General features: G+C 39.7%; 1 protein-coding gene across 1 annotated transcript in view; it reads left to right on the top strand.

Annotated features, from left to right (window-relative positions):
- gcn1 (GCN1 activator of EIF2AK4) overlaps nucleotides 1–14,167 on the top strand; it is a 190,736-nt gene extending 176,569 nt beyond the window's left edge. Inside the window, exons 56-58 of the mRNA XM_060931788.1 lie at nucleotides 470–580; nucleotides 12,914–13,135; nucleotides 13,637–14,167. Of these exons, the coding sequence (XP_060787771.1) occupies nucleotides 470–580; nucleotides 12,914–13,135; nucleotides 13,637–13,762 (459 nt within the window). The 3' untranslated portion in view covers nucleotides 13,763–14,167. The remainder of the gene's footprint in view (nucleotides 1–469; nucleotides 581–12,913; nucleotides 13,136–13,636) is intronic.
- Nucleotides 14,168–24,070: the final 9,903 nt, after the last annotated feature.

Here is a 24,070-nt window from a genome sequence, read left to right as displayed (position 1 = left end):
ATTCATTTGATGATTTTTCAGGAATGCATTATTTAGCTATTTGAAATTTCCTTGCCTGAAATGCATCAGAATATCATTTGCACACACCACTTGCTTTCTTTAAAATAACAGTGGAGTATATTTCATTCAGAAACTAACAGATGCATTTTTCTAGCCTTGTTATACAGTATGTTACAAAGGTTAATTGTTCTGTTTTACTGAGTCAGTTTGTTATTCATTGCTACTGCTTTGAGTAAATTCATTTATTTTTTACTCGAATGCTGCAATTTTGCTTGAGAAATTGAATTGACAAAGTAGTATTAGTTTCTTGTAAGTAATGAAATTCTATAAGCATGGAAATAATGAAGTCTGACTTCTAGACTCTTGTTTTTGACAGTGTAACATTCATTAACATGTGGCACGTTTTTATGACGGCTCTTTCTTCCTGTTTTGTGCCCCTTTTCCTTCCCGTGTGGTGGTGGTACTATAGATTCCCATAGCTTGCAGTGGGATCAGAGCAATGGGTTACCTCATGAGACACCAGCTCAGATCAGCTGGAAAAGATGCCATCTCACCTCGTATTATCACTCAGTTTGTCAAGGTTAGTGCTTAAGTCAGTATTGGTAATAAAACAGTGATCTGAAAATTATCAGCAATACAGTTATATTGGTTATGGATCTTCCTCAAGAACTTGGTTAATATTATGGTATAATACACATTTTGTTGATTTAATGTGATGTGATGCTGACTAGTGTAACTAGTGTGAAGTGTTGATCATCAAAGTGCTTCTTTCAAAGAAAAAAAATCTAAATCATGAAGTTTTGCGTCGTTGATCAGCACAGGAAGGTTTTCAGAACAGGAGTTTAAGCTTCCAGGTTTCTTGGTAAAATAATGAGCAGCGTTTTATGAAGGCAAGAGAAAAGAGAGGCTGGTGAGGGAATGACTATCACAGCTACAAAGTCAGTGAGAATAGGAACTAATTTGTTTCTCAGATGTTCCAGAACATTAAATCTAACTAAGCTATAAACTGGTAAAATGCCCAATATGTTGTACATAAACAGATTAAACACTGTGATGTTTGGAAAATCACAGTGGTTTAAGTGGAATGACACACCAGTCCATGCTGTTATATGAAAATTCTATTTTGTCATATGAAAAAACACTCGTTTTGGGCAGCCTCAAGGCTGATTTAAGGCACATTTCTGTGTGTGTGACAGCATCATGTGCAGATGGTCACACATGGTGAAAGTATTCATACTTGCATGTAACATGAGTGTGTCCTGTAGGGAGGCACTGGAGCATAAACCAAAATGAAATTTACTTCCTGACACAATGAATAAAAGCTGAAAAACAATATGAGTTCCATATTTCACTGTAGGAATAATACAAACCCCCATTTCCAGAAAAGTTGGGATATTTTCCAAAATGCAATAAAAATAATGTGTGATTTGTTGAGAGAAGAAGCCAAGCCAAGAAGCCTTTGTCACATGCACGCTCAAGCACAGTGAAAATCGTCCTCTGCAATTAACGCATCTGAAGCGGTGAACACACGCATGCATACATATAAGTGAGCAATGAGCACACACTCATACCTCGAGCAGTGGGCAGCTATACTACAGCACCCAGGGAGCAGTTGTGATTTAGGTGCCTTGCTCAAGGGCACTTCACCCCAACCTCAGGCCATAGCTGCCCCATGTTAACCTGACTGCATGTCTTTGAACTATGGGGGAAACCAGAGCACCCAGAGGAAGCCCACACAGACACGGGGAGAACATGCAAACTCCACACAGAAAGGCCCCCATCGGCCGCTGGGCTCGAACCCAGAACCTTCTTGCCATGAGGAGACAGTGCTAACCACAACACCACCGTGCCACCCTAATTCACGTGAACCTTTATTTAACTGGCAAAAGTCAAAAGAAAAGATTAAGTTTTACTGACCAACTTAATTGTAGTTTGTACAGTTGTGTTCAAAATAATAGCAGTCCAACATGACTAACCCGATCAATCACTGTTTTTGGTAGAAATTATGTTACTACATGGCAAATAATTTACCAGTAGGTGTAGGAGAGTCATAGAAAACCAACAGACCCAACATTCATGATATGCATGCTCCTGAGTCTGTGTAATTGAATAATTAAGTGAAAGGGGCGTGTTCAAAATAATAGCAGTGTGGACTTCAATTAGTGACGTCATTCATTCTGTGAAAAAACAGGTGGCAATCAGGTGGCACTAATTTAAGGATGAAGCCAGCACATGTTGTACATCCATTTCTCTCTGAAAACCTGAAAAAAAAAAAGGGTCGTTCCAGACATTGTTCAGAAGAACAGCGTGCTCTGATTAAAACATTAACGTATAAAGAAGTGCAGAAAATGATAGGCTGCTCGGCTAAAATGATCTCCAACGCTTTAAAATGGACAGCAAAACCAGAGAGACTTGGAAGAAAACTGAAGACTACCATTCGAAGAATAGCCAGAATGGCAAAGACTCAGCCAATGATCAGCTCCAGGGTGATCAAAGGCGGTCTGAAGTTACCTGTGAGTACTGTAACAATTAGAAGACGCCTGTGTGAAGCTAATCTATCGGCAAGAAGCCCCCGCAAAGTCCCACTGTTAAAAAAAAAAAAAAAAGTGGTGAAGAGGATACAGTTTGCCAAAGAACACATCAACTGGCCTAAAGAGAAATGGAGAAACATTTTGTGGACTGATGAAAGTACGATTGTTCTTTCTGGGTCCAAGGGCCGCAGACAGTTTCAGACGACCCCCAAACACTGAATTCAAGCCACAGTACACTCTGAAGACAGTGAAGCATGGTGGTGCAAGCATCATGATATGGGGATGTTTCTCTTACTATGGTGTCGGGCCTATTTATCGCGTACCAGGGATCATGGATCAGTTTGCATATATCTAAATATTTGAAGAGGTCATGTCGCCTTATGCTGAAGAGGAAATGCCCTTGAAATGGGTGTTTCAACAAGACAACGACCCCAAACACACCAGTAAGCGAGCAGCATCTTGGTTCCAGACCAACAAAATTAAAGTTATGGAGTGGCCAGCCCAATCCCCGAACGTTAATCCGATAGAAAACTCGTGGGGTGACGTCAAAAATGCTGTTTCTGAGGCAAAACCAAGAAATGCAGAGGAATTGTGGAATGTTGTCAAATCATCCTGGGCTGGAATACCTGTTCACAGGTGCCAGAAGTTGGTTGTCTCCATGCAACACAGATGTGAAGCAATTCTCAGAAACTGTGGTTATACAACTAAATATTAGTTTAGTGATTCACAGGAATGCTAAATCCTAAAGATTTTTTTCAGTTTATACAGTAAATATTTGAGTTTGTAATGAAAAATGCAGACACTGCTATTTTTTTTTTGAACAGCCCAATATTCATTTTTCTTCATTTTCTGTAAAGTAATTAAAATATTGATACATTTTTCTTCATGTTTTGATGTAGAATATAATGTGCAGTGTTCCCAATGCAGGGAAATAAAAACTATTATAAGGATTTTGAGCTTTACTCACGTTTTTAAACACACTGCTATTATTTTGAACACGACTGTAAATATAAACGAAGTTGAAATTTGATGCCTGCAACACACAAAAAAAGTTGGGACAGAGCCATCATTATTACCATTGTGACATCACCTTATCACCTTTCCTTTTAGTAACATTTTTAATCATATGGGATCTAAGGATACTAATTGTTGCAGTTTTGCAATTGGAATCTTTGTCCATTCTTGCTTGATACAAAACTTCAGCTGCTCAGCAGTCCATGGTTGCCGTTGTCTGATTCTCCTCTTCATGATGCGCCACACATTCTCAAAAGGAGACTGATCTGAACTGGCCAGCAGGCCAGTCAAGCGCACACTCCGTGTCTACGAAGCACAGGTGTAGCCCTGCAGAATGAGGCCTGGCTTTGCCCTGCTGAAATAAGCATGAACGTCCCGGGAAGAGACGTCGCCTTGATGGCAATATATGTGTCTCTAAAATCCCAATATATGCCTCCACGTCAGTAGTACCTTCACTCACATGCAACTCACCCATGTAGTGGGCACTGATGCACCCCATGCCATCACAGATGCTGGCTTTCCCACCTTTGTCTGATGATAAACTGGATGGTCATGTTCACCTTTGGTACAGAGAACTTGACATCCAGTTTTCATGAATCATGATACCCTCACCTGTTACCAATTAACCTGCTTATTATGGAATCTTCCAAAATGTTAGTTGAATATCCTATAAACATTTGTCTTATTTTGCCTCTGTCCCAACTTTGAATGTGTTGCAAGCATCAAATTCTGACTTCGTTTATATTTGCAAAATACAATTAAGTTGGTCAGTACAGCTATTGAAAATCTTTTCTTTGTACTTTTGTCAGGTAAATCAAGTGAATTAACACTTCATGTGAATTAACAAATGACAGATTTTTGTTTTATTGCATTTAGGAAAATATCCCAACTTTTCTGGAAATGGGGTTTGTAAATAGATAACATGCACATAATTTTGTAATGTACTAGGAAAAAGAAAGCCTTGCCTTAATTATAAACCAAGTGAATCTCACTGAAAGCATTTCTGAAGTGTTTTATCTGTGTTTAGTATGAATAGCTCTTGTATCGAAGCACTTGAATTTAACTCATGTTTAAATCCACAATTCTGTCAATCATGGAATGATTTTTATTGAGTTGCTCTGGTTTAAATCACCCTTACATCGTATACACTGTTTGTTTATTAGAAGAAAGAGGAAGTGTGCAAGGAGGAGTGTGCAACGTGCAGGATTAAACTGACCATTATAATTCCCATTATGGAGCCTTGCAATTTATATCATATATTTGAAGACCATATCATTATACTTCTGCCAGCACATCACGTGTGCAGATGTTCGCACAGAGTGAAGTCTTTATGCTGTGTTCATGGTGCTTTAAGTGGTAATTTGCGGGTTGTAATAACGTGATTTCCCAACTCGCATACCTGTCAACCCTTTGTAGAGTCTAGCCTTATAAGCCCTCACAAAAACCCTTACTGAAGACAAAGAAATCCTTACAAACTAAAAATGAGAACTATATGTTGTTTTTTAGGCATAATATATTGGAAAATAAACAAGCAAAAACTTCAAAAGCACTTTTTCCACATCATAATTTGCCATATGAAGTTCATGATCATGTCTATCACATAATTCATTTCATGAAGTTCAAGATGAAGTCCATCAAATCAATGCTTCTGCTTGTACTCAGAGTCTGTGAACCAGTTTTATGATTTAACATGAAAAATTACATCCTTAATTATCTGTTTTGTATACGGTTTTCTTAGCAGGAAATTATCATATATTAATCTCGACATCTTGACATTAGCTTGCAACATACCTTAGCATATCATTGAGTTGGATGAAGATGGCTTCTGTAGTTTTGATGTTGCAGACAGGCATGTCCAGAATCCTAGATGTGGAACTTCTCTTGGTTGAAAATCCTGACTAGAATCACAAGTCTCTTCTCACATCATCTGATCACTGGACTCCTAATCAATCACTGAAAATGGTTTTGCTTTGCAATGGTCAGTCACTCTGTTGCATCCTGTGACAGGCATCTCTTGATTATTTGTGTGGTTTTGGTGCATTTGTAAGTCATTTTATTTGCAATTTCACTGTCTGGGCAAATTTCTTGAATCAAGTCACAGAGATCATCTTAGACGGTAAACAGTAGATTGTGTTGGGCAATAAAATTACTCACCACTTTGCCACACAGAACGTTTGACGGATTGATTTCATGTGTTCCTTGACATTGTAAAGCCTAGGTCACAACCGGATGTGTGATTTTTTTTTTTTTTTTTTGGCCGTGCAATTTTTGGCGTTTCCCAAATCGCTGCGTTTTTTTTGTTTGTGGAGAAAGACGTACGTTGGCCGTAAGTTTGTCTTGCAACCTGAAAAAACCGTAAGCGCCCGTAGAGTTTGTTTGACATGACGAACCTCTGCAGCCAGTCTACGGCTCGAAAATCAGCACATCACACGCGCGCCCTCCATGCGTTTCTTGCGTTTTTTGCACATAGGAGCACATACAGCCAGTTGTGACCTAGGCTTAAACGATTACACACAGTGCAGTGAGTATACTGTTCATCTTTTGCGGGAACAAAGTTCAGCTTACAATGGTGCAAAATGTTATTCGGTTTCACGTGGGCGCTTGACTTTTGAGTATGATATCGAAGTCTGAGCTTTCAAGCGCCAAGCAAACCTGGTCACGGGGCGATAATAGCAGAGATGTTGCAAACAAGAAAGCCTGAAAGCTGCACATGGGATGCACTTGGAATTACCAACATGACAATGAGCCAAAGCACAAGACCAAGTCAACCCTTCGGTGGCTTCAGCAGAAAAAAGTGAAGGTTCTGGAGTGGCCATCACAGTCTTCTGACCTCAGTATCACTGAGCCATTTTGGGGAGATCTCAAATGTACAGTTCACGCAAGACAACCCAAGAATTTATGGGACCTGGAGGCTTTTTGTCAAGATGAATGGGCAGCACTACCATCTGAGAAAATGTGTCATGGAAGCCTGAACCTCAAAAGTAGCCAAAAATACACTTAAACTAAAGAAGTCACCTTGAAGCACTTTTATTGCACTGAGTGGTATCAATGCAATGAGCATTGAATAATTCAAGCAGTGAGTGATATCCAGGATACACACCGAAGTCTCAACTTCCACCAGTAATTTTTAAACTCTGTCCCACTACAAGGGACCTTAAAACCACCCCAAAACAAACTGGCAGCTCCTATTAAAATCATCGTAAAAGAGCTTTTCTTTGTTTGAACACAGACTTCAGATTGGCTGCCCAATGCAGGTTTCTCTTTGGCTAAAGCACACCTTGAGCTGAATTTGAAATAAAACAGACCTGTTCGTATTCCCCACCATCTGACGTCTTAAGGTTTTAACTATACAATGGGGATTCCGTGTTTAACATACTAAGTGCTTTTACAATGATAACAGTCAGTGGTGGAGAAACACGGTCCACGCAAGATCCTCTAAATATTTGAACTCAATTGTTCCTAGGCTCAGCTTAAAGTGCTAGTCTTATGAAAATGACCTCACTCCTTGAAATTATACCTTATAAAAACTAGATGTTAACTAGTTTACTGTCTAAAGTGTGTTTTAATTCAAGACCGGGAACTTCTATTTAGCTGGTAAAGTTTGGCTCTTTGAGTCTGCCATTACACAAATACGTTCCTGGTAAGTTACTGTTAAAGGAAAAGAAAACTCATTTTTAAAGTACAGTTATGAATATAGATTATGCTATAAACTACTGATTCATGCAAATGATTGAAAATAAGGAGCTATCACATCTAAGATATCCATCTCTGAAAGTCAGTTTCTATGCAGAATGGACGATTTCATGAATGCCGCCATTGAAAATATTTTAACCAATCAGAAAAATCCCCCGATCATTTCTGGCAATGCTCTGATGTCATTTGGGTGCAAAACATGGAAGCTCCACTTAGCGAGTAAGACTTGAAGCTGCCCCTGACTGGAGATTATTTCATTAAAAGTTTATATCAAGAAAAAATTTAAATTCCATTTCTCTAGCAAAAAAGTGGAGGGGAAAGATGATACTGATAAACAGCAAGGGAAGAGTGAACAGCTGATGTACTCCTACGTGACTGAATGGGGGGAAGCAACTTTTCATATTTATATCCCGGTACAAGTAGTGCTGCTGTGACCGCCTCATTCTGCGGACTGTAACCTTGCTAGACTACCGACAAACAGATCTGCATACAATCTGACTTACCTAAATCTGTCAAAGAGGTAAATGTGCAACTTTTTCCACGTTCCTGGCAGCATACTGTAAGCACTCGTTAGCATGCTTAGCATGCTCTCGACTCATTCATGAAAAACTTCATCAAGACGTCACCAGGCTAGCCTACCGTAATTACCGTGGTAGACAGTCCAACCCCCACGGCAACGCAGAAAGAGGGTAAACAAACACAGCTTTACTATACAGGATTCATGTGAACATTACTGGAGACAACAATGGCAGAAGTGAAAACTAGCGTGCATCAATTTCCAAAGTGCAAAAATGTAAGAAGGTAATGGATAAATGCCATTTGCCGCACAGGGACAGACCCCTCTCTCTCTCACACACACACACACACACACACACACACACACACACACACACAGTGGTGTTTGAAAGTTTGTGAACCCTTTAGAATTTTTTATATTTCTGCATAAATATGACCTAAAACAACAGACTTTCACACAAGTCCTAAAAGTAGATAAAGAGAACCCAGTTAAACAAATTAGACAAAAATATTATACTTGGTCATTTATTTATTGAGGAAAATGATCCAATATTACATATCTGGGAGTGGCAAAAGTATGTGAACCTTTGCTTTCAGTATCTGGTGTGACCTCCTTGTGCAGCAATAACTGCAACTAAACGTTTCTGATAACTGTTGATCAGTCCTGCACACCGGCTTGGAGGAATTTTAGCCCATTCCTCCGTACAGAACAGCTTCAACTCTGGGATGTTGGTGGGTTTCCTCACATGAACTGCTCGCTCCAGGTCCTTCCACAACATTTTGATTGGATTAAGGTCAGGACTTTGACTTGGCCATTCCAAAACATTAACTTTATTCTTCTTTAACCATTCTTTGATAGAATGACCTGTGTGCTTCAGATCGTTGTCTTGCTCCTTCTCCTGAGATTCAGTTCATGGACAGATGTCCCGACATTTTCCTTTAGAATTTGCTGGTATAATTCAGAATTCATTGTTCCATCAATGATGGCAAGCCATCCTGGCCCAGATGCAGCAAAACAGGCCCAAACCATGATACTACCACCACTATGTTTCACAGATGGGATAAGGTTCTTATGCTGGAATGCAGTGTTTTCCTTTCTCCAAACATAACACTCCTCATTTAAACTAAAAAGTTCTATTTTGGTCTCATCCATCCAAAAAACATTTTCCAATAGCCTTCTGGCTTGTCCACATGATCTTTAGCAAACTGTAGACGAGCAGCAATGTTCTTTTTGGAGAACAGTGGCTTTCTCCTTGCAACCCTGTAACTTGGGGTCCTTTGTGACCTCGCCGACTATTACACGAGTGATCTTTGTTGATCGACCATTCCTGGGGAGGGTAACAATGGTCTTGAATTTCCTCCATTTGTACACAGTCTGTCTGACTGTGAATTGATGGTCCTAACTCTTTAGAGATGGTTTTGTAACCGTTTCCAGCCTGTTGAGCATCAACATCGCTTTTTCTGAGGTCCTCAGAAATCTCCTTTGTTTGTGCCATGATACATTTCCACAAACGTGTTGTGAAAATCAGACTTTGATAGATCCCTGTTCTTTCAATAAAACAGGGTGCCCACTCACACCTGATTGTCATCCCATTGATTGAAAACACCTGACTCTAATTTCACCTTCAAATTAACTGCTAATCCTAGATGTTCACATACTTTTGCCACTCCCAGATATGTAATATTGGATCATTTTCCTCAATAAATAAATGACCAAGTATAATATTTTTGTCTCATTTGTTTAACTGGGCTCTGCTTTCCAGTTTTTCTAGGGGAAACCCTGTATTTTATTTTATTTTTTTATATAATACACACTCTCTCACTTTTATATATATTAGGGCTGTAACGATACACCCAACTCACGATTCGATTCGTATCACGATTTTTGACCCACGATTCGATACACCCACGATTTTTTTTTAAATATGTTTTTTTAAAGTAGTAAATTTGACTTATTAACATTTACTTACTTGCATTAACTTAATTTAATAACAAATAATTCAGACTACTGCAGAGAATGAGTAGTATGTATGCAAAAATGAACAAATGTATATCCAAAGATTGTTTTATTTCTCAAAATAATACTGTTGAAAGACATTCAACAAACTTTCATTCTATATAACAAAATGCTACTCCATTGAATAAATGAAATATCTCCCTTTCATTCTGGGGAAGCAGAATTGCACTAGTGCTGCAAAAGTAAACAAATAACCAAATAAATAACATTTCTCTTTTCTGTCACAAATGTGACCCCATTGAGTTAAAGTAAATGAAATATCTCCCTTCTATTCTGAGGTAGCATACTTGCACTAGTGCTAAACCAATAGTTAAGATATCAAAATAACATCTGTATAACAAAATGCTACCCCAATGAGTAAATTAAAAGTAAATTAAACATTTCAGAGTTAGCAGACTTGCACTATTGTTCTAAAGCTGATTGGCTGATTTAAGAGATTTTGAAATTCTTTTTCAAAAACACCATCATGTCCACATTGTCTGGTGTGAGGCTTGCTCTTTGTGCTCTGACAATGTCTCCAGCACTGGAGAACACTCTCTCACTGGGAACAGATGTGGCAGGTATTCCAAGAAAATGCTTAGCTAGCTTGGCTAAGTGGGGAAACTGGTTTTCATTGTCTCGCCACCATACGAGTGGATTTGACTCCACTGAGAGGCTTTGCACTGATCTGTAATGTTGTACCTCCTCTTCCACCTCTAGACGGAAAGGCTTTGATGATGTTCCAAGATATGTTGGGAACATGTCTCCGAACAGTTCAGCTATTGGTGCTCTTTTCGCTGGAGGTGGACTGGCGCTGGTACTGCCACTGGCACTGCTGGTAGAGGCCTCCTCTGGTCCCTCATCTCTCTCCTCCTTGACAGTCTGGGCCTAAAACAAAAACATTTGAAGCATCATGTGTTAGATCAAATAAAGTAAATTTGAAATAATCCAATAATGTAAGAAAAGTTTACAGTACAGCCAGTTGAATGAAAGCATCATGTGATAATTTGCATTTTAATGAAATTATTTATATCAATTCTAAAAGTGAAATACCTGAGCAGTCTGTGAAAAGTGTTCCAGAATCCTCTCTGTCAGGCTATTGAATGCTGAGGTTGTGGTGGTCTCATCCAGGAAAGGTAGAGATTTGAACCTAGGGTCAAGTGCAGTGCTCACATGGAGAAAGTCTGTTAAGGCCTCATCTGTGTCTGGGTATCGGTCCTCAAAATCAGCTGTAATAGCAGTCTTCATTTCTTTAATTGTTGTTGAGTCTGAGCCAGTGTGCTTCATTGACATCAGAATTCTGTGTTTCAATGGCAGAATCATTGATATAGTGGGTGTCTGATCTGTGCTTATTAGGGGGGTGATTGTCTTCAGTGGTTTGAGCACCTGAACCACATCCTCTGCCAGCTTCACGTCTGCTTCAGTCAGAGTGACAATGTCCTTGAGATTTTTCTTCACGGTTCCATCTGTGAGAGCTGCAAAAACAGCAGCCTGCTGCTCGAGGTACCACTTGAGTATGTTGTGGCTCGAATTCCGCCTTGTGGTAACATCCTGCACCAGCTTGTGCGATGGCAACTGCAGCATTTTTTGTTTGTCACTTAACACAGCAGTGGCTGAAGTGCTTTTGTGAAAAAACGTTACAGTTTTCCTGACTCTGCAAAGGAGTCTGGAGACCTGGTTCATGGCCATTCCTTTCTGTGCAGCTAGATTTACTGTGTGGGCAAAGCATCTGATATGCGGAGAAAATCCGGCTGCCTCAACAGCATTTGCGATATTCCTCACGTTGTCAGTGGTCACTGGCACCGGGAGGTCTGAGCTGATCTTCCATTCTGACATCGCCTGCGTCAGGATTTCTGTCAGATGGCCACTTGTATGGCTCTCGTACACCAGCCGTGTTGGAAGGACTGAGTTTGCGATTTGCCACTGGCCAGTGATGTAGTGAGCAGTTATTGTTAAGTAGCTGTGTGTAGCACGAGATGTCCACCCATCCGTTGTGATAGCGATAGAATCCGTGCACCTCAGTTCTTCCTCAATCCTCGTTTTAGTCTCTTGGAAAAGTTTCGGAAGCAGTTTCTGGGAAAAATGAGCTCGGCTTGGTATTTCGTAACGGGGCTCCAGTTCCTTCATTAAATTTCAGAACCCCTCGTCGTCGACCACAGAAAAGGGCCGCATATCCTTAGCCATAAATATTCCAATTGCCCTGGTTATTCTTTGAGCATGCTCCGAGTTAACTGGCAACTTCAAGTGGAATAGATTTGGCAAAGTGTGCTGCCATTGCTGGGGTTTCTTAGGTCCACTTATATTAATTTCAGGATGGTGCCGTTGAATGTGCATCTGCATGTTCATAGTGTTCCCCGTCACCTGCGGCAGCGTTTTAAAACACGTACAGCAAATTGTGCGTCTTGTCAACCACACGGTCACCATCCTTGTTCTCCACCAGATAGCCGAAATACTGCCACACTGCAGACCTAAACGGCCTTTGAGGGTTGGCAATTATAGGCCTGTCTGAACTAGCCATTGTGCAATGTGCACAGGTCTCACTCACGCTGTTGTTCGTAGAGCCAAACTTTTTGTCACATGACTGAAAGCTCGTCGCGTGACTCGCGGAAGATTGTCGCAGGTCAGCGAAAAAACGACTTACTAATAGATATAAAAAATAAAAGTATTTAAGTAAGTTTAAAATGTAATTTAAATAAAAAGTAAAGTATTCATAAATTGAAGTTTGGAAGCACTAACACCTCTGTTTTTGGGCTGAGAAGTTTAAAACGGTGTACCGCGATTCTGCCTTCTTGTATCTCGACATGGATTGTGGCTCTGCGTATCGCGATTTCGATACGCATATTGTTACAGCCCTAATAAATAAATATATATATATATATATATATATATATATATATATATATATATATATATATATACACACACACACACACACACACCCCAAATGTGTGGAGATCATAGTTTCACTTCTGCCATAGCCTTTTGAGAATTTAGCCAAGTTATCTACTTTGGGAAGCAGGGATGGCATTACTCCCAACTAGGGAGAAAATAGGTTTAAAAAGTAATTAAAACCAGATATTTTCCGATTGTTGTGCAAGGTTTATGAAGATGTTATAAACACAAAGCTATAAATATGAGCTCTCTGCTGTACTTTGTCCTTTAGAGTTTGCAGAATCAGTCGAGTGATATCCGTCTGGTGACGGAACGAGTGCTGTGGTGGGTATGGAAGGAAGCGGACATCCCAGTGCTGGAGCCCAGTCTTATTAAGCCAATCATTAAAGCCCTGCTGGACAACACCAAAGACAAGAACACCAGTGTCCGTGCTCAGAGTGAACACACCATTGTCAACCTGCTCCAACTCCGCCAAGGAGATGTGGTCATGCAGGTACATTCCATAAACACAGACTGTCGTGGGGTTTTAATCCACTCAATTTAATGCACATTTTGAATTTGAACCTTAGTTGCAAATTTCAGAAATGCTTAAATTGATATGTTCAAATAATATCACATCAGTATTTCCATCTCATCAAAGCTCTAAAACGTTCTGAATTTCTAAATAGTCTCACAAAAAAAACACAACTTTAACATGAAAAAGTAAGTTTTGCTGTGGCTGCTAAACATAGCTAATTGACACCCCTTTCACCTGGTGAAATTCGAGTTTAAAATTTTAACTAGCTAGCTACTGCCATTTGCTAAATAGTATGTATTCCTGATAGTGTACTATTATTTCATACCATTTAGTACATGAGTATGCTCTTGAAACTGTAGCTCATGACCATGATTTCTAAGAGTAATTTCATTTATAGTTTTCATTAACACAATATTGTTTATTCTTGGCATCAAGAAAAAATTTATCCTTGTCCATATCTGTGCATGTTTATTTCAGAATATCCGTGCCATCTTGGACTCTGCCAGTAATGAGCTGTTGTCGGAGTGTTACCGTCGATCCCTGAAGAAGATCTCAGGTCTACCTGACTCCAATGAAGAAATTGATGATACCATCCTCACGTGATCTGCCCAAATCGGCTCTCCAAGATGGTCCATCAGTCCATTCTGATTTGGTCAAGGATATGATGGCTTCACATAGCTGTCAATTATGAAATAAGAAAATGCCCCAGAAAATGTTTTTCTGACTTTTCCAAGTACATTTGACCTATTGCAATTACAAAGCAAACCATTTCTCATTTATGCCAGTTCTAGTCAAATGTTAAATGTACTTCAGATGCCCAGTTTTGATTTTTATTGAATAAGCACCGGTATTGATTTTACCCTGTATTTTCAGTATTGTAATGTTATTCAATGAGTGTATATGTTGAGAGTGGGGCAACTTGAAGGATGAGACACTGATTTTTTTTTTTTTAATTACCACTGTATCCTTTGATACTGGTTATATAAATAAAAGAAGAGAAAACCTTAATGAAGTAATACATTTTTGACTCCGTCACCAAAAATAAAGCATTCTTGTGCCAGGCTCTTTAGTGGCACAACAGAAAAAGCATCTGTCCTAGCATTGGGAGATTGCAAGTTCCAATCCTCACGATGCCTAGTCAACCCATTTTTTATTTTAAAAGAAAAATAATGTCCCTGGCTGCTGATATCTTACTCTATCCGAGGTTACAATATCGCAATCTGAGTACAAATTAAGCGAGAGGAGCTAAAATTGTGATGTCACACACCACATGACTTTCTGAGGCTGAGATCTAGTGGATATATATTGCTTCCAAGTTGTAAACAACCCTGAAGTTGCCCGAGTGTTTGGCTGTAAAAATAAGCCCAATCACTGAAGCTGTGAAAAACACACACGAAGTAAAAAGTGAGTCTCACACACCCAGTCTTTGGGAGCATTTTACTGCCTTTCAACACATCACTCAATTTTTTTCCCCTTGTATTTAGTGACATGCTTTTTTTTTTGCTTTTTTTTTTAACTGGGAAAATCAATCTTTTTAGATGGCAAGAATCGCATTATGACAATGACCATTGTTTAATCTCTCGGTCAGTACTGCGAATGCGTTATCTAGCGGAGTTTGATTTGGTCAGTTCATTGATTTGTATATTTTGCCAGTAAAAATCACATGGTGAAAGAAAATTTTTGATTAGATTTTTATAATTCAAAGCCTGTCATATACAGTGGTGCTTGAAAGTTTGTGAACCCTTGAGAATTTTATCTCAGCCATTTCAACTACAGGTGCAAGCCAGGTCAAGGCAGGTGCGGTCCTCATGCAGATGTATGAAAATGCCATAGATATACCTGTGCTATTTCTCACGTAAATTCAACAAACATCAGTTTACAGTGGTGCTTGAAAGTTTGTGAACCCTTTAGAATTCTCTATATTTCTGCGTCAATATGACCTAAAACAACAACTGATTTTCACGCAAGTCCTAAAAGTAGATAAAGAGAACCCAGTTAAACAAATGAGACAAAAATATTATACTTGGTCATTTATTTATTGAGGAAAATGATCCAATATTACACATCTGTGAGTGGCAAAAGTATGTGAACCTTTGCTTTCAGTATCTGGTGTGACCCCCTTGTGCAGCAATAACTGCAACTAAACGTTTCCAGTAACTGTTGATCAGTCCTGCACACTGGCTTGGAGGAATTTTAGCCCATTCCTCCATACAGAACAGCTTCAACTCTGAGATGTTGGTGGGTTTCCTCACATGAACTGCTCGCTTCAGGTCCTTCCACAATATTTCTATTGGATTAAGGTCAGGACTTTGACTTGGCCATTCCAAAACTAACTTTATTCTTCTTTAACTATTCTTTGGTAGAATGACTTGTGTGCTTAGGGTCGTTGTCTTTCTGCATGACCCACCTTCTCTTGAGATTCAGTTCATGGACAGATGTCCTGATGTTTTCCTTTAGAATTCGCTGGTATAATTCAGAATTCATTGTTCCATCAATGATACCAAGCCGTCCTGGCCCAGATGCAGCAAAACAGGCCCAAACCATGATGCTTCCACCACCATGTTTCACAGATGGAATAAGATTCTTGTTTTTTCCACAATCTGTTAACATTTTCAAGAAAAACAAATGGGCAATACTTCAATACAGCAGTAATAGAACAAAGTTGTGAATAATGAGACAGAAATAAAAACCATGACAAGACAGATGATACAAGCCAAAAACAAAACCCCAAATTAGAAGTGAGAACGTGAAATTAAGTAACATTTGGATCATGACAGTAAAATAAAATGCACAAAAAAAATTAAAAAAAATTTTAAATAATCATTGGTCATTCTGCAGCCTGTCATATCACAATCAAATGTTACAGAGATGCCTGATAAATCACTCAGAGATATCTGGAAAGTCCAGCTCTCATACATGGTTGAAAAAGGGGTCCCACATCTCATAAAATTTTCTCAGGGATCCCTTCATTGTGTACCTGATTCATTCCAGTTTGACAAAATTAAGGATCTTCCTTATCCATAAAGTATATGAAGGAGGAGATGGAGATTTCCACTTAATCAGTATCAAGCGTCTGGCTAGAAGGGTGACAAAGGCTATAAAGGCTGACTGTAAGGAAGAAACTGGAACTGTGGGTAATGTAACACCAAACAATGCAGTCATGGCATTAGGTACAATCAGTTTTCTGGTAACATTGGACAGTGAACTAAAGATTTCTCTCCAGTAGGATTGCAAAGCAGGACAAGACCAGAACATATGTACATGACTTGCTGGTGCTTGGTGACACCTGTTGCAAGTTTGGTTCACATCTTTATAGATTTTAGAGCCTCTAACCTTTGTGAGGTGAGTGTGGTGTATAATTTTGCACTGGATCAGTCCATGTTTTGTGCAGATAGATGACTTGTGCACTTTATCAAGGGCTTCCTCCCAAAGTTTTTCAGAGATCTCTCCCAGATCCACCTCCCAAAGTGCTTTTAATAGAGTTCAAGGAAACTAGATGAAGCGAGTGAATCTGAGCATAAATGTGTGGCATAATGCCTTTCAGGGCAGGGTACTGGCTTGAGAAATGTGTCCAAGGGGGAATCAATAGGTAGATTAGGAAACTGAGGGAATCAATTATTAACAAAGCTCGAATCTGGAAGTACCTGAAGAAGTGTTGTTTGGTACACTGTTGGGTGAATTTTTCAACTAACTGATGGAAAGATGTGAAAGTGTTATCAATATATATAGTTAGGTCCATAAATATTTGGACAGAGACAACATTTTTCTAATTTTGGTTCTGTACATTACCACAATGAATTTTGAACAAAACAATTCAGATGTAGTTGAAGTTCAGACTTTCAGCTTTAATTCAGTGGGTTGAATAAAATGATTGCATAAAAATGTGAGGAACTAAAGCATTTTTAAACATAATCCCTTCATTTCAGGGGCTCAAAAGTAATTGGACAAATTAAATAATTGTAAATAAAATGTTCATTTCTAATACTTGGTTGAAAACCCTTTGTTGGCAATGACTGCCTTAAGTCTTGAACTCATGGACATCACCAGACGCTGTTTCTCCTCCTTTTTAATGCTCTGCTAGGCCTTTACTGCAGCGGTTTTCAGTTGTTGTTTGTTTGTGGGCCTTTCTGTCTGAAGTTTAGTCTTTAACAAGTGAAATGCATGCTCAATTGGGTTGAGATCAGGTGACTGACTTGGCCATTCAAGAATATTCCACTTCTTTGCTTTAATAAACTCCTGGGTTGCTTTGGCTTTATGTTTTGGGTCATTGTCCATCTGTATTATGAAACGCCGACCAATCAGTTTGGCTGGATTTGAGCACACAGTATGTCTCTGAATACCTCAGAATTCATCCGGCTGCTTCTGTCCTGTGTCATATCAATAAACACTAGTGACCCAGTGCCACTAGCAGCCATGCATGCCCAAGCCATCACACTGCCTCCACCGTGTTTTACAGATGATGTGGTATGCTTTGGATCATGAGCTGTACCACGCCTTCACCATATTTTTTTCTTGCCATCATTCTGGTAGAGGTTGATCTTGGTTTCCTCTGTCCAAAGAATGTTCTTCCAGAACTGTGCTGGCTTTTTTAGATGCTTTTTTAGCCAAGTCCAATCTAGCCTTTTTATTCTTGAGGCTTATGAGTGGCTTGCACTGTGCAGTGAACCCTCTGTATTTACTTTCATGCAGTCTTCTCTTTATGGTAGATTTGGATATTGATACGCCTACCTCCTGGAGAGTGTTGTTCACTTGGTTGGCTGTTGTGAAGGGGTTTCTCTTCACCATGGAAATTATTCTGCGATCATCCACCACTGTTGTCTTCTGTGGGCGTCCAGGTCTTTTTGCATTGATGAGTTCACCAGTGTTTTCTTTCTTTCTCAGGATGTACCAAACTGTAGATTTTGCCACTCCTAATATTGTAGCAATTTCTCAGATGGGTTTTTTTCTGTTTTCGCAGCTTAAGGATGGCTTGTTTCACTTGCATGGAGAGCTCCTTTGACCGCATGTTTTCTTCACAGCAAAATCTTCCAAATGCAAGCACCACACCTCAAATCAACTCCAGGTCTTTTATCTGCTTAATTGAGAATGACATAATGAAGGAATTGCCCACACCTGCCCATGAAATAGCCTTTGAGTCAATTGTCCAATTACTTTTGGTCCCTTTAAAAATGGGGTGGCACATGTTAAGGAACTGAAACTCCTAAACCCTTCATCCAATTTTAATATGGATACCCTCAAATGAAAGCTGAAAGTCTGGACTTTGTCATTGTCCATTATATAACTATAACTTGAATATGTTTCAGTAAACAGGTAAAAAAAAAAATGATTGTGTCAGTGTCCAAATATATGTGGACCTAACTGTAGGTTTTTGAATGTTTTAATGCCCTGATTGGACCAAAAAGTGACTGCACTATCGACTAAAGATGGAGGAAAAGCATGATTTGCAGTTATTGGAGCTGATGTAGAATACTAGTGCATCTCAAAAAATTAGAATATTGTGAAAAAGTTCAATATTTTCCATCAGTTATTTAAGAAAGTGAAAATGTTATATATTATAGACTCATTACACATAAACTAAAATGTTTCAAGCATTTTTCTAATCAGTATGGCATACAGTACAAAAACATAAAAAAAAAACCCATCTCAAAATATTAGAATATTTCATTTCGAGTTTGAGTAAAACAGTATGAACACAGTGTATCTCTCGGTCTAGTTCAGTACACACAACCACAATCATGGGGAAGACTGCTGACCTGACTGTTGTCCAGAAGATGATCACTGATGCCCTCCACAAAGAGGGTAAGCCACAAAAGGTCATTGCTGAAAAGGGTGGCTGGAAAAGGTGCACAAGCAACAGGGATGGCCGCAGTCTTGAGAGGATTGTCAAGAAAAGTTGATTCAAGAACTTGGGAGAGCTTCACAAGGAGTGGACTGAGGCTGGTGTTAGTGTATCAAGACCCATCACAAACAGACATCTTCAAGAAAGGGGATACAACTTTCGCATTCCTAATATCAAGCTACTCCTGAGCCAGAGACAATGTCAGAAGTGTTTTATCTGGGCTAAGGAGAGAAAGAAACGGACTGTTGCTCAGTGGTCCAAAGTCCTCTTTTCAGATGAAAGTACATTTTGCATTTAATTTGGAAATCACGGTTCTAGAGTCTGGAGGAAGAGTGGAGAGGCACAGAATCCAAGGTGTTTGAAGCCCAGTGTGAAGTTTCCACAGTCTGTGATGATTTGGGGTGCCATGTCATCTGCTGGTGTTGGTCCACTGTATTTTATCAAGTCCAAAGTCAACACAGCCATCTACCAGGAGATTTTAGAGCACTTCATGCTTCCATCTGCTGACGAGCTTTTTGGAGATGCTGATTTCCTTTTCCAGCAGGACTTTGCACCTACCCACAGTGCCAAAACTACTACCAAATGGTTTGCTGACCATGATATTACTGTGTTTGATTGGCCAGCCAACTTGCCTGACCTGAACCCCATAGAGAATCTATGGGGTATTGTCAAGAGGAAGATGAGAAACACCCGACCCAAAAATACAGATATGCTGAAGGCCACTATCAAAGCAACCTGGGCTTCAATAACACCTCAGCAGTGCCACAGACTGATCACCTCCATGCCACACCGCATTGATACAGTAATTCATGGTAAAGGAGCCCCAACCAAGTATTGAGTGTATAAATGAATATACTTTTCAGAAGTTGGACATTTCTGTATTGTAAATCCTTTTTTTGATTGATCTTAGAGAATATTCTAATAATTTGAGATACTGGATTTCTGATTTTCATGAGCTATAAGCCATAATCATCAAAATTAAAACAAAAAAGGCTTTAAATATTTCACTTTGCATGTAATGAATATAGAATATATGAAAGTTTACCTTTTTGAATTAAATTATGAAAAAAAGGAACTTTTTCATGGTATTCTAATTTTTTGAGCTGCACTAGTATGTTTGGATACCAAAATAGCGTCTGAACTGATTCCAAATTCTCAAAGTCGTTTTGACAATAATATTTTTTGTGTACCCAGAAGTGGAGCTCTTAATGGGTGCGTGAGCTAATCCCAGAAGTGATATTGGCATACAGGAAGCAGCCTCCATTTTAAGCCAGACAAGTGGGGAGCAGAATGAGTCAAACTGTAGCCAGGATTATATTACCCTAAAATTGGCTGCCCAATAGTAAAACCTCAAATTTGGTAGAGCCATTCCTCCCAGTGCCTTAGACCTCTGTAAAAATTGTATATGTATCCTTGGAGGTTTGTTATTCCAAATAAACTCTAGAATAATGGAATCAATTTTACGAAAAAAGGTTTGGGGGAGAAAAATGGATACACACTAAAATAAATATACAAGTTTAGGTACGATATTCATCTTTACAGAGTTAATACATGCAGCTAAAGACAGATTCAGCACACACCAATGGTCAAAGTCCTCTTGTCCACAGGTCGGGGGGGAGGGTGAGGGGGGGCAAAATTAACCTTATAAAGGTCTTTTAAATTTATCAGTTACGTGAACCCCTTAGCGCTGTCGCCTCACAGCAAGAAGGTCCTGGGTTCGAGCCCCGTGGCCGGCGAGGGCCTTTCTGTGTGGAGTTTGCATGTTCTCCCCGTGTCTGCGTGGGTTTCCTCCTGGTGCTCCGGTTTCCCCCACAGTCCAAAGACATGCAGGTTAGGTTAACTGGTGACTCTAAATTGACCATAGGTGTGAATGTGAGTGTGAATGGTTGTCTGTGTCTATGTGTCAGCCCTGTGATGACCTGGCGACTTGTCCAGGGTGTACCCCGCCTTTCGCCCGTAGTCAGCTGGGATAGGCTCCAGCTTGCCTGCGACCCTGCAGAAGGATAAAGCGGCTAGAGATAATGAGACCTGAACCCCCAAGTAAGTGAAGCTGTGTTTTGTAATTTTGAAAGGTAGGCTATGTAACAGGTACTTGTGAAGCCTTGTTTAAAGGAAATAATTCACTTTTATTTAAATTCAGTTTGTAACCAGAAATGACAACAAAAGAGTTGAAAATAGTGAGAGCAGCAGCGACAGATACTGAGAAATTAGATATATAGAGGAGGAGATCATCAGCATAAAGAGAAACTCTTTGTTCTACTCCATTCCTGAAAATACCTGTAATGCAGGGGTCGCAACCAAGTGTGATGGAGAGGGGCTCAGTGGCTAATGCAAATAAGAAGGGACTTAGTGGACAACCCTGCCGGGTAGAGCGATGAAGGGGAAAGTACAGTTAGGGCCATATATATTTGGACACTGACACAAATGTTATTTTACCTGTTTATTGAAACATATTCAAGTTATAGTTATACAGTGGACATGGACATAAAATCCAGACTTTCAGCTTTCATTTGAGGGTATCCACATTAAAATTGGATGAAGAGTTTAGGAGTTTCAGCTCCTAAACCCTTCATGTGCCACCCTGTTTTTAAAGGGACCAAAAGTAATTGGACAATTGACTCAAAGGCTATTTCATGGGCAGGTGTGGGCAATTCCTTTGTTATGTCATTCTCAATTAAGCAGATAAAAGGCCTGGAGTTGATTTGAGGTGTGGTGCTTGCATTTGGAAGATTTTGCTGTGAAGAAAACATGCGGTCAAAGGAGCTCTCCATGCAGGTGAAACAAGCCATCCTTAAGCTGCGAAAACAGAAAAAAACCCATCCGAGAAATTGCTACAATATTAGGAATGGCATAATCTACAGTTTGGTACATCCTGAGGAAGAAAGAAAGCACTGGTGAACTCATCAATGCAAAAAGACCTGGACGCCCACAGAAGACAACAGTGGTGGATGATCGCAGAATAATTTCCATGGTGAAGAGAAGCTCCTTCACAACAGCAAACCAAGTGAACAACACTCTCCAGGAGGTAGGCTTATCAATATCCAAATCTACCATAAAGAGAAGACTGTCTCTCATCTCATTATCTCTAGCCGTTTTATCCTGTTCTACAGGGTCGCAGGCAAGCTGGAGCCTATCCCAGCTGACTACGGGCGAAAGGCAGGGTACACCCTGGACAAGTCGCCAGGTCATCACATGGCTGACACATAGACACAGACAACCATTCACATCTACGGTCAATTTAGAGTCACCAGTTAATCTAACCTGCATGTCTTTGGACTGTGGGGGAAACCGGAGCACCCGGAGGAAACCCACGTGGACACGGGGAGAACATGCAAACTCCGCACAGACAGGCCCTCACCGGCCACGGGGCTCGAACCTGGATCTTCTTGCTGTGAGGCGACAGTGCTAAACACTACACCACCGTGCCGCCGGAGAAGACTGTATGAAAGTAAATACAGAGGGTTCACTGCACAGTGCAAGCCACTCATAAGCCTCAAGAATAAAAAGGCTAGATTGGACTTGGCTAAAAAAGCATCTAAAAAAGCCAGCACAGTTCTGGAAGAACATTCTTTGGACAGATGAAACCAAGATCAACCTCTACCAGAATGATGGCAAGAAAAAAATATGGTGAAGGCGTGGTACAGCTCATGATCCAAAGCATACCACATCATCTGTAAAACACGGTGGAGGCAGTGTGATGGCTTGGGCATGCATGGCTGCTAGTGGCACTGGGTCACTAGTGTTTATTGATGTGACATAGGACAGAAGCAGCCGGATGAATTCTGAGGTATTCAGAGACATACTGTGTGCTCAAATCCAGCCAAATGCAGCCAAACTGATTGGTCGGTGTTTCATAATACAGATGGACAATGACCCAAAACATAAAGCCAAAGCAACCCAGGAGTTTATTAAAGCAAAGAAGTGGAATATTCTTGAATGGCCAAGTCAGTCACCTGATCTCAACCCAATTGAGCATGCATTTCACTTGTTAAAGACTAAACTTCAGACAGAAAGGCCCACAAACAAACAACAACTGAAAACCGCTGCAGTAAAGGCCTGGCAGAGCATTAAAAAGGAGGAAACACAGCGTCTGGTGATGTCCATGAGTTCAAGACTTCAGGCAGTCATTGCCAACAAAGGGCTTTCAACCAAGTATTAGAAATGACCATTTTATTTACAATTATTTAATTTGTCCAATTACTTTTGAGCCCCTGAAATGAAGGGATTGTGTTTAAAAATGCTTTAGTTCCTCACATTTTTATGCAATCATTTTGTTCAACCCACTGAATTAAAGCTGAAAGTCTGAACTTCAACTGTATCTGAATTGTTTTGTTCAAAATTCATTGTGGTAATGTACAGAACCAAAATTAGAAAAATGTTGTCTCTGTCCAAATATTTATGGGCCTAACTGTATATTGAATGGGTGTTGAAATAAAGTTCTTACCAAAGCCAAATTTTTCCAAGGTGTAAAAGAGATACCTCCACTCCACGTGATCAAAGGCCTTTTCCGCATCTAAGGATATCACAGCTTGAGGCACATAGGACATGAGGGAATGGTAGATTGTATTAAAAAGTCATCTTAAGTTAGAGTGCCTATTTTTAATAAATCCCGTTTGGTCAGGAGAGATAATGGTTGGGAGCACTGTTTCCAAATGAAGGGCAAGCATTTTAGACAGCAGTTTGAAATCCACATTTAACAGACTAATTGGGCAGTAAGAGGAGCAAGCAAGTGGATCCTTATTCTTTTTTGAAATTAGAGAAATAGAAGCTTGATTAAGTGTTTGGGGTAGGCTAAGAGATTCAAAAGATTCATTAAACATATCTATTTAAATGGAGGCTAATATATGTTGGAATTTCTTATAAAACTCAACTGGATAGCCATCCGACCCTGGACATTTGCCACCTTGCATAGATAAGATATCAACAGAAAATTCAGCAATAGTTATTAGTTTCTCCAGCTCTTCAACCCTATCAAGAAAGACCAGAGGAATTTCAAGCGAAGCGAAAAAATTGTTAAAATCCTGTGTATTTGAAAATGTTTCAGATGTGTATAGAGATGCATCATAATTTTT

This window comes from Neoarius graeffei, chromosome 10 (assembly GCF_027579695.1).
Source record: "Neoarius graeffei isolate fNeoGra1 chromosome 10, fNeoGra1.pri, whole genome shotgun sequence".
In the NCBI taxonomy this organism is placed as follows: Eukaryota; Metazoa; Chordata; class Actinopteri; order Siluriformes; family Ariidae; genus Neoarius; species Neoarius graeffei.
The sequence above is the reverse complement of the archived record's forward strand: the minus strand, read 5'-3'. Positions and strand labels throughout refer to the sequence as shown.